The 12436-nt window shown below is 18.2% G+C and overlaps 3 protein-coding genes across 3 annotated transcripts; all 3 read right to left on the bottom strand.

Moving 5' to 3' along the window:
• Positions 1-842, bottom strand: MKS88_003482 (uncharacterized protein; the record flags this gene model as incomplete). Its single annotated transcript, XM_067216576.1, has 2 exons — positions 1-630; positions 756-842. 2 exons carry the CDS (start codon positions 840-842, stop codon positions 1-3), a joined length of 717 nt encoding a protein of 238 aa, XP_067073210.1.
• A 3554-nt stretch (positions 843-4396) lies between these two features.
• On the bottom strand, positions 4397-5261 carry MKS88_003481 (uncharacterized protein; the record flags this gene model as incomplete). The annotated part of the gene is made up of 2 exons (XM_067216575.1): positions 4397-5050; positions 5175-5261. 2 exons carry the CDS (start codon positions 5259-5261, stop codon positions 4397-4399), a joined length of 741 nt encoding a protein of 246 aa, XP_067073209.1.
• Positions 5262-8770: 3509 nt separating this feature from the next.
• Positions 8771-9783, bottom strand: MKS88_003480 (uncharacterized protein; the record flags this gene model as incomplete). The annotated part of the gene is made up of 2 exons (XM_067216574.1): positions 8771-9568; positions 9697-9783. 2 exons carry the CDS (start codon positions 9781-9783, stop codon positions 8771-8773), a joined length of 885 nt encoding a protein of 294 aa, XP_067073208.1.
• Positions 9784-12436: the final 2653 nt, after the last annotated feature.

The following is a 12436-nucleotide window of genomic DNA, read 5'->3' as shown; positions in this document are numbered from 1 at the left end:
TTAAGAAAGATGCTTCGTATAATACATATCACTCTTTATACGTAATAACTTTCCATATTTTATAGATTTTATGCAGATGTAAAAAAACCCTACTAAAATAATAATCCATAATATATATATTGGTACAATATTTCTAATAATCTGCTTTTCACCTGCCTTAGCATACTTAAATAAACCAAATAATAGTGCATATATTACTCCAACTATTAAATGGACAATAAATAAAACAAAAAATTCACTATCTTTTCTTTGTATATATTTTTTTATAAACTTAAAATCAGAATTTGTACAATACCTAAGTACATTTTTATAATATATTTTGTCTAACGTTCTTTTCCCAGAATAGTTATTTAATTTATTGTTTACTGAAGATTTATTTTCCCCAACTTGATTATAGCCTACTGAATTAATTGAGGTACATTCTCTTGGCAGTTTAATTTTTCCTTTGGACACTCTTTCATTCTTATTTATATGTTTCTTTTCGTATTCTCCATTATATCGAATACCTTTTTTTTCATGTGCGATATTTAAACACTTTTCCTTTTTATACTTTGCTAGTAAGCGATAATTTTTTGTACATAATTTTTCATCAATAACGTCCTTCTCATACAAATATTTACAAATGTTACTCTAAAATAACAAAAGAAATATTCAAAATATAGAAAAATAAATAAATCGTAATATGAAATATCAATAGAAATATAAAAAACACAAAAATGAACAACAAAGGTAACTTTAATTAAAATATGTCATACGACTTCACTATTAAAAAGATATATCCATGTTAAAATGATAAATGTCTCGATTTTAATAAATAATAGTAGCTTATATTTCACTTTCATACTGTATATTTTTAATATAGTATTAGGTCTTGCTAATAACAAATTATTGACAATAAATATATTTTCATTCAAAAGGGACACTATATTTTTTTTAATAAAAAAATAATAATACGCATATAATAAGTATAATACAGATTACAACATGGAAAATGTAACGGAACTCTAAAATTGTATTAACATATTTTAACCTTAATATTATTCACAAAAGGCAAACACTAATTTAATAACATAATTTTAATGTATTAATAATTATATAAAATACTTAATTTTGTTATTTAGTGCAGTAAAATAACTAAATAAATATTATACCAATCCTTTTCAAAATAAATTAAAAAAAAATATATGAGTTCTCAATAATTGAAAACATTCATTTTATAAAAAGTATACAATGTATAAAATGTACATTATACAATTTTCTGTATATTAAGAGAATAAATGCTAATTATAATTATATTTCCTTACTAATAATTACTTTTAGATAAACATTATATTTTGGAACAAAAGTTTATTATTTTAAAAAATACATATCATAATATAATAATAGTAATAATGAACTAAAATAGAAACATTTTTACAAATATTTTATAATTATAATTTTAAAAATCGTAATTTTTACGGTTTTATTTATATTAGAAATATCAATATCATATGATACCTATGTACTAAAAAAATATGAATTTTAAAATCATTTAAAAAAAATAGAGTTCTTATATTTGTATAATAAATTTTATAAATTATAATTTATAACTATGTTTAATTCATTCCATTACTTCTAAATGAAAATTTAAAAAAATTTCCTTTTTATATATTTTTTTTTAATAAAAAGTATACTTTCTTAAGAAATATTAATAAAATTTAAAGAAAAATAAAAAAAAATGGAGATTAAAATTAAAATTGGTGTAAAATTCGTGTATGCAATAAAACAAAGTAATAGATATTTCTAACGAAATATATTTACCATTTGAATATTATATACACGTTTTTAAATGTACATAATAATAAAAAAATAACATAGTAATTTTGTAAAATGTATGATTTCGTAATTTTACTGCTAATAATATTTGAACAAATAAATAATTTTTAGTTAATTCATTTACATATATATTATATTAAAAACAGTTTTTAAAAATACAAATTAATGAACATAATAATATATATTGATAAATATATCTATAACAGCAAAATTATTCTCTATTAACATATTTATTTTTCTATATATTTTGGAGAAAGAAAAATTATAAAATACAAAAATATTATATAATTAATAATTTAATATAGATCATCTAATATAAAACTCAATTTTTTTCTCTTAAAATGTTTCTCTTTTAAGGAATAACATAAACAATAAAAAAAAAAAAAAAATATACTTAAAAAAATTAAAATTATTCTATATATATTTTTTTCAGTTAAATTCATTATCAGACGGACATTTGTGAAATAACTTATTTAGTTTCTTTTAGGTTTTCGTGGATATGTGGTATGCTACTTTTTTACACAGTCAATAATTTAATATATAGCATAACATAAACCAATTAAAATTTTATAATAACCTATATGGTAATATTATTAAATAATTTATGAAAAATAATTGCATATTTTATAAAATCATGGTAAATATTTTCATATAAACACAACTTTTTCCTCATAGTAACACTCGTGGTTGTAATCATATTTATTAGTATTTTTCTTAAAAAATAACTATTTATTTGTATGAATTATTTATTTTATTTCTAAATTAAAAAAAAACACACAAATACTCTAACTTTCTAGTAACACTTTAAATTTTCTTCTTATTAATTATACATACTAGTAGACAATTATGCTGTTATATATATATATATATATGCATAATATAACTCAATAAAGTACACATATATTTGACATTATAACTTCTTTATATTTAATAAAAAAATTATATTGAATAATAATAAAACAAGTTAAATATAAAGCAATAATAAATTTCAATTTTCAAGATATTATTTCCATGTTTATACTAGCTATACTTTATTAAAGATAAAAAATATTAATTTAAATATTAAATTTTTATTTAATTTAATAAATTTTATATTTTCAATATAATTCATATAGTGAAACGTGCGTTTTCCTCTTCTACAATAAAACAAAAAATACTTAAATTGATTTCCTTTTTTATAATTTGTTATATAAGCTATATGTTTTAAAATTTCGAAAAATCTACACTTATACAGTTCACACATAATATCTTCTCACCTGTAATAAAACAAGTTATTGTTTATAAAACAGTCATATATATAAATGTATCTTGAAAAATGGCAATAATACTTTTATGCAAATGCAAAACATTAAAATTGAACATGTTACTTATAAAATACTTATGATTAAGTGACAAAGTATACCATTTTAACAATTTGTTAATAATGAACGTAAGACCCTTACATAAATAGATCCAGGTTTATGTAATAAATTAATTAGGTAATCACAACCATTAGAAAAAAAACTACACATGTTAAAAGACATGAAATTATTTATTAATTTCCAATAATTACATTAATAACTAGTATAGCATTTTTCTTATTTTCTGTTTTGCTAACACTATAAATTATTCCAATTAAAATAATGAATGAACTTCCATAATCTCTCTAATTTACTGGGATATAAAATTACTACTGTAGTAGTAATGTATTTACTAATATGTAATTTTTTTGTAAACTACTCCACCTCATTTGGAAAATTATGTTGTATTCATTAAGAACAAAAGTAAATTCGCTGAAATATATAGATGAATAAAATAACCGCATAGAGACAAGTAGTTCTGAAAAAGATATATTATTGCGGAATCAGGTATTATATAACATATCATACTTAGAATTTTATTTAGAAATGCTATTATTTTATTATATATTTATAATTCCCCACATACACTGTAAAAAAAAAGACATTTTTTTAAAAATGTTAAGTAATAAATATATTTTATAATATTTTTCTAATAAAAATTATTTTATATAATAAATATTACCTTTTTTCTTTTGAGTAAAATATATATAACATAATACATTCACTTCGTTTGATTAAATACAAAAAAGGACATTTTTATTTTTAACACAAATTCAACCATGCATGTATCATTCTTATTACGTCTAACAATAATCATTTTAGAATTGAAGAAAGTAAAAAATAGAATATAGGTATTTTTCAATTAAAATATAAATTCTAATATAGAATCAAAAAAATTATATTAATTTTAAATTATATATTAATTTTGATTCAATACATACAATTTTAATAACAGTATAATTTTACACACAAATATATATATTATGCATTAATATTTAATTATTCTGCAACAATAAGTTATAATACAAAATGAAAACCACTAAAATATTCAAATCCACAAAAAAGCGAAAAACATAATTTATTATTGTTCGTATAAAAATAATGCCTTATACATATGTATATTTATAAAATTATATCAATCATAAGTATGACTATAAAGTACACAACAATAAAGATATTACATATAATGCTTCTTACTAATAATTAATTTATATAAAAATACAAATATCTTATTGTTTATTTCACTCTGTCATAAACTTAAATTTTTGATATTTTTCTTTATTTCTTAAGATCTTATAAATAGCTATTATAATTAAGATTGATAACATAATGAAAGTTACTGCAAATAATAATATAAAAGCATGTCCTTTATCATTTAAATCTAGTATTGTTTTAAGGAATTCTAAAATCTTAGTATCTACTCCAGAAGACGACACGAATTTATATGATATGGGTAATCCTATTCCCAAAAGGAAAAAAAAAAAGAGCATAAAAGCCGCATATCTGTATTTTCTAAATCTTATTTTTTTTAAAGCTATATTACAAATTCTCCTTTTTTTTTCAAGAAAAGTATCATAATTTTTTTTTTTTATCCATTTCTTTTGAAAATGGAAATGTTTTCCATCAAATATTCCATTATTATAATCTATAACTTCTGTATAGTATTGCTCCTTATTTAATATACTTCTGTTTGATTGTATGTTCTTTCGTTTTCTGCACATTTCATTTTTATATATTTCTTTTTGATTATTTCCTACATTATTTGTAAACGTTTCTTTTGAATACACATTATTTGAATCATTATGCTGTTTATATTTTGCCAGTATTCGATAACATCTTGTTTCTAATTTTTCACTACGATTATAGTTTTTATCAACAGATTTGTTGAACGTACACTAAAATAAAAAAGATATATTTGTTGTATAAAAGATAAAAAATTCACTCTACGTAAAATTATTAATAAAAATAAAACATTAAAAATATAAATAACGTAAATATCTATAAATTATATAATTGTACCAGTTCACTGTTAAAATGGTATATCCATGTTAAAAGTATAAATGTAAAAATTATTATAAAAAAGAGCAACTTAATTTTGTGAACCATTATATAGATATTAAATATTTTTATTAATTCAAAATAAAAAAAAATAAATAAAAATATAAAATGTGCCTAGTGACAAAAGATACTATATTAATTTAAAAAATTTTATTTATTAGTGATTCATAAATATATAATAAAAAGTATATATCTATAATTAATTTTACCACATAAAACATAATATAACTTTAAAAATATAATACATTATTTTTATCATAATATTATTTAGAAAAATAGAACATTTATGAAAATGTGGTAATTCTAATATATTCATAAATGTTTAAAATTTATAATTTAATTAATGTATAGCACTAATTAATATATACTTTTTTTAATCAATTTCAGCATAAACAAGTATATATGTGATTTCTTATTATATGTAAATATTGAATTCATTTACAGAATGTAGAGAATATGTATATATTTTATCTCTCTGTATGTTAAAATAATAATTACTGATTTAAGGATATTATCCTATTAATAATTCAAAATTTTCAAACATTGTATTTTGGAAAAAATACTTATTTTAAATAAAACATTATTATAATAATAATATTATTTAATGAAAGAAACATTTTTTATTGCGTTAATTATAACAAGTGCATTAGATTCCAATAAACAACTATATTTTATTTTGTATGATATTTTTTAAAATGTTAAATATATACAGTACTTTATATATAAAGATATATGTATTCTAAAAGCAAATAATGATTGATTTTTTATTTTTATAAAAAATTTTTGAATATTACAATTTTTAAATAAGATCAAACTGTGACACTATATTTAAACTAGAACTCTTTATATTTATGTACTTAGTTTTATAATTTTTTTTAAATTATGTATATAATTATTGGTAGTATTAATATAATAATGTAAAGTAAAAGAAAAAAAATTGCCTAATGAAAAAATTGTTACAAAGGTATTACTTTATTAACATTAAATTAAGGATACTACAAATGAAATAAATTTACAAATAAAAATAATATATATAGTCTACTATTTCTACATAACAAATAAGAAAGTATAGCACTGTAATTTATTTAAATGTATGATTTAGTAATTTTTCTATTTTTAACTTTAGACGGATATTTTTATATTTTATATATTTTTTATAGATACATTATGTCAAGAACAAATTTTAAACGGTCAATATAATAAATAGGCATAAATATACAAACAGTAAATGCTTTATTGAAAATATATTTACCAATAAAGAAATATTATAGTCCAATATATATATTCCGTAAGTACTAAAAACATAACAGTGATAATTATGAAAACATGATATGCACAGATAATTAATGTAATTATCTGATATATAATATTTTATTATTGTTCTCTTTAAAAACTTTTATTCCTACAATTGAATAATTAAATAACTAAAATATGTTGAATATACTACAAATACTAATACTACTATATTTTTATAATTTTACATTATTAATGCATTCGTAGTGCAATTTATTAAGACTTATATATAACTAGTTTATATGTTTCCATACATTTATCGTCTAACGTTTTTTCTAATAGATAATATTTTCATGTAAAATATAAAGAAACTAAGTTTTTAAATGTAATATAATAATTATATGTAAATATATTACAAAATTAATTACGAAATATAAGCACAGTAAAACATATAATTCTGCTAAAAATTTATTAAAAATACAATTTTTCTGTTTGAGCAACATTTACGATAACTAAATATTTTTGCTCCTATTTTTTTTAAAATATTTTATATTTTTCTATATTATTTGTGTTTTTACTAAATTAAGTAATAACATATAAATAGATTAATATCCTTATATAATATTTAATTTTATACTTCTATAATGTGCAAACCATAAATGAAATGCTCTCTTATATATATATATTTATATTAACGTTTTATTATTATTTCATTTACTTGTAGATTCAATATTGTTTTTTGCAAAATTAACTTCTGAATTTATTATTTTTACTAATGCATTGTGTTTTTAGTCATAATTTTCAAATATATAAGCATTTAAAATAATTCTTTTTTTTCCCCTCATTATTATAGTATAAAAGGAAATTAACATATTTTTACATTTACAATAGTAATTTTACAACATTTTATTATTTTTTAACGATTACAAATTCTTCATATACTTAATAATAAATCATTACACTTATTTAATTAAAACATCTACCAAAATATATGGAAATTTTTCTAACAGACTTAGTTAAAACCTATGTAACCAAAAAGAAAATAAATGTACATATGTATTATTTAAAAAAAAATAATTTTTTTTTTAATTTTATGTTATTTAAAAAAAGAAGTGTTACCAATACAAATTAATTAGTAATTTTCAATATAATCTACATATATTTTTATGCTTCTATAATATAATATTAACTATTTACATAACATATTATTAGACATAAGAAAATGAGGAAATATAAATAAAAAACACAGTTTATTATATAAAAGTAGAAATAATATATACTTTTTTATTACCCCTAATGATAATTTATCTTTTTCTATAGATATGAATGCATATAAAATTTTAATAATATTAAAAAAAAAAAAGTATTTATGCGTATTATTTGTTAATATTTGATTACATTTAATTCATTAATTTAAACTTATAATATTGTAAAAATTGTAAAATATATATGGTATATTTATAAATTTAACATATAATTTATATTTAATTAATTTTTTAGATATGAAATTAACTTTACAATTAAGATAAATAATAAAATGTTAAATAGTAGTCATTTTCATTTAATTGTGTACATTTAGAAATAATAAGTTATTGAACTATTATAAGTACCTGAAAATTAATAAAGATATTATATTGTAAATTTATATTTTATTTTTTATATCAAAAAAATAAAAAATAATAATCCGTTGAAAGGGAATTTACAATGTAAATTTTTTACAGTTTATTAATCATAAAACTTATTTTATATAGTGAATGCTATGTTTGCTTTTATAATATATATATATGTGCTACAATTAAACAAAATACATCTTCATCGTGTCAATAAAAATAAATCAAGACATATATTTTTTTATATTAATTGTAATCAAATATTTTTCAAATTATGTCAACAAATATTCATTTAAAACTAAAGAAAAATGAAAACATATAAAAAAGTATTTTTATAGTCAAAATATAAATTAACACAAGCAATAAATAAAATTATATAAATTGTCCCACTTAATATTAATTATAACACACAAAAACATATTTTTCATACAAATATATGAAAATATACAAATATATCCAATAATTCAAAATATTAAATTTGGAAGAAACAATACGTTAAATTACAAACTAAAAAATATTATATATTAGAATTCACAAAAAAAATAAGATTTTTTTTTACTGGTGTGTATTCTTTAGAACAGGTATATGTATTTACACTTATAATCTTTATTTCACTATGAGTATTCATATTATGAATACAATTCAAGATATTACAGTTAAATGTTCATATTGAGTATTTCATTACACATAAAAAAATATTACTTATTATTCATTTTACTTTTTCCTGAACTTAATTTTTTCGAACTTTTTAACTTTTTTATGATAATAAAAAACCGCTGATATAAGTATGATACCTAATATGAATAAAGGCACAAAATATATTAGAAATCCCAAAAAATATGGTACACAATGATTTTCCCATATATTTGTAGTTCCTTCCTTTTTTACCAAAACTTGTGTGAACCATTTTAGAGATGGTTTATTCAAAAAATCATATAAATCTTTTATGGCCGGAGACATATTTATTATCTTCTTAGGTAAAATAGTTATTTTTTCAACAGGTGAAAAATAAATTATTACATTATACAAAGCAGATGTAAGCCCATATCCACAAAATTTATCTAATATAAATGATATTGCTAACACCAAAAATAGTAATAAAGGTAAAGCAAGTCGTAATCCGCATTTTTTAAGTATTATTTTTTTATAAATTTTATCACTAATTGTCCTGTTGTTTTTAAGAAAATCTGCATAATCAAGTTCTTTGAATATTTTTTTTTCTAAACGGGAATATTTTTTTGTTTCATATATACAAGATTTGCTTTTTGTATCTTTTCTATGACTTTTTGCACTAGTTGATAAAGTTCTATTTGAATGTTTTTTGTTTCTTTCAGCATATTTTTCTTTACTAATTATATCAATTTTATTGTTCACTCCGTTCGGTAACTGTTCATTAATACATGTAATACTTGAATGATTATACTGTTTATAATTTGCCATTGAACGATAATTTCTTGTATATAATTCTCTATGATGATTGTAGTTAATATCAAAAAGTTTGTTCAATGCCATCTAAAAAAAATAATAACAATAATTATTATATATACGATTAAATAATATCATTCTAAAAAACAGCATTAAATAAAACACAACACAAAAAATATAAATAATACAAATTTCCTGAAGTAATATTAATATACCATATATATGTAAAAATGGCATATCCAACATAAAAAGCTAAATGTAAAAATTTTAATAAATAACAGTGACTTAATTTGTTGTTCCATAATATAGATTATTTATATTATACAATATACTGAAAAGGTATATAATTAATAATAATATAATATACTTTTAATGATAAGGGGCACTATTATTATTTATTTAACTTCTTTTTTTATTATACTTTCATAAAACAATATTAAATGTATTCGCCTATAAATTCTTTTACGACAGAGATAAAGAAAAGTAACCTTAAAAATATATACAAAAATTATTATATTAATATTATTTATAAAAGTGTAACTTTACATAATATAATATAAAATGAATTCGGTAATAAATAATCAAAATATGAAAATTATTTATTCAAAAGAGTGAATTAATTAAATTACCATTTTTTTAATTTTTTAAAAAAAATGATATATATATATGATTTCATAATATTTCCAAGTAGGGTATATACATAGAATATAGAATGTAGAGAATATAGAAAAAAGATAATTATCTACATTAAGTGAAGAATTACTCATTTAATTAATTTTTCCTTATTAATTATTATAACAGTATAATAATAAGGAAAAATAAGAATAAGTTATACAATTTTATTTTATTTTCTTTGTCCTCATGTCACTAGTTACCCCATAAATATATTCTTTATTATATGATTTATAATATATTTATAACATCAAATTTTTAGCGTATGACTTAATAAGTATATATTTAAAAGGTATATAAAAGCTTATCATTTACTTCTTAAAAATAACTGTTGAAGGTTATTGTATCTAACTAGATATAATTTATACTATTTTATATAAAAGTATAGTCTGTAAGATTATCTACTTTTTTTATATTACCTTTTATTTTTGTAATGTTATATATATATTTATAAGAAATACAGAAAAAAAGAAATAAATATTTATAGAGTCATTTTGTACAAAGTATATAACATAATAATGTTATAGAAAATATACTTTAGTTATTTAATTCGATGATAAAATGAATATTTTTTTTTGTCAATATATATTTCATATATATTTAAATAATTTTTTTAAAAAGTTTTTAACTCCAAAAATTACATAAGATAAAAACTAATCTGAAAAACGTTTAATCCCGTCATTTATAAATAATAATTCAAGAATTTTTAAATAGATAATGTTCCGTTAATAATTGATACATTAATGTAGAATTATGTCTTTATTTATTAATAATTTCATACTTGAAAAATATAAAAAATCTACTGAAACAAACTTTACATCAAATAAGTTATGAAATCTGTATTTCACATAATGTTTTTATATAAATATGACTTGTTATATTTATTTCTAAATAAAAAATATATATAAACACAAAAAATAATATGGTTTTGTTTTATCTATATGAAAAAAGCGTAATTTATGGAAATTAAAATTAATGTATAACGAATTTTTTTAAAAGTTCATAAAAATAATCACTTAACACCATAAAAAAAATAAAAATAAATAATTTTTAAAAATATAAATTACTTAATTAGATTAGTGAATCTATATTATCTGTAATCCTACATATTAAATTAAACGATCACATATTTATCATAATGTAAATCTACATGATACATATTGTATATATAATTTATGCTTATTAAGCACATATTTATATTGTTAATATAGAGAAATATCAATTTCACATTTGTATGTTGAGAAAGATATATATTTACATAAAATGAACAAACGTATTAAATTACACCAAAATAATTAATTATTATAATAAATCTAAGGTAAAAACACGCGAACTGTTAAAAATATTTAATATATTTTTCTTTACTTTTGTGCAGTAATATATATTTGTTTATTATCGAGGAGGCATAAAAAAATAGTTTAAATTATACAACAATTGTTTTATGTGAGATTATAATTTCATTAAGCGTAAAGCGAAATTTTATTCGATTCATGAAAAATATTATTTCTGAAAACAATGTATGAAATGTATATAGGATATAATTTCAGTTCTTCATACTGCAACTGTTTATTTTAAAAATTTTACAAAAACATAAATAAACACTAAAATACATAATAAAGAAATGAAATACAATACAGTTATGGTTCTCTCACTAGATTATAATAATCGTCTTTGTAATTCATTCTATAATAGACAATAAATTTTTTAATGGAATAAAATATAGAAAAAAATAACAAAAACATTATATATGAATGTTTTTGTATAGAGTAAATAATAAAGAGATAATCATACAAGCCGAATATTTTATACTTTGGGCGTAATTTATATATTTCCTACAATATATATAATAAAATTATCTATATAATAGATTTCCAAAAAAAAAAAAATATATTTATCACTTCAAATGGAATATATATAGAAGATTCTCATTTATTGATTAATGTTCTTGCTGAACTAGTTGAATTATCTATAACTTTACACTAACCTTTTACACCATATGCTGATTTAATATGATCGATTTCATTATCGGAATCATCTTATCTAATTCCATATAATATATCCTTAATCGTGTATTACCCGTTACTTTCTTATTTTCTGACAATGAAAAATCATTTGTAGCATATAAGGTTCTATCATTACTGTTTTAATTATATAAAGATTTATCTAAAGTACATCATAATGAAAAAATAATATTTTTATTATATATTTTATTATGAATCTACTTATAATGAAAATTTTCACATAAGTACATATAATATCAGTTATCAAAAAATATAAGGCAAG

This window comes from Plasmodium brasilianum, chromosome 10 (genome assembly GCF_023973825.1).
Source record: "Plasmodium brasilianum strain Bolivian I chromosome 10, whole genome shotgun sequence".
NCBI lineage: Eukaryota > Apicomplexa > Aconoidasida > Haemosporida > Plasmodiidae > Plasmodium > Plasmodium brasilianum.
The sequence above is the reverse complement of the archived record's forward strand: the minus strand, read 5'-3'. Positions and strand labels throughout refer to the sequence as shown.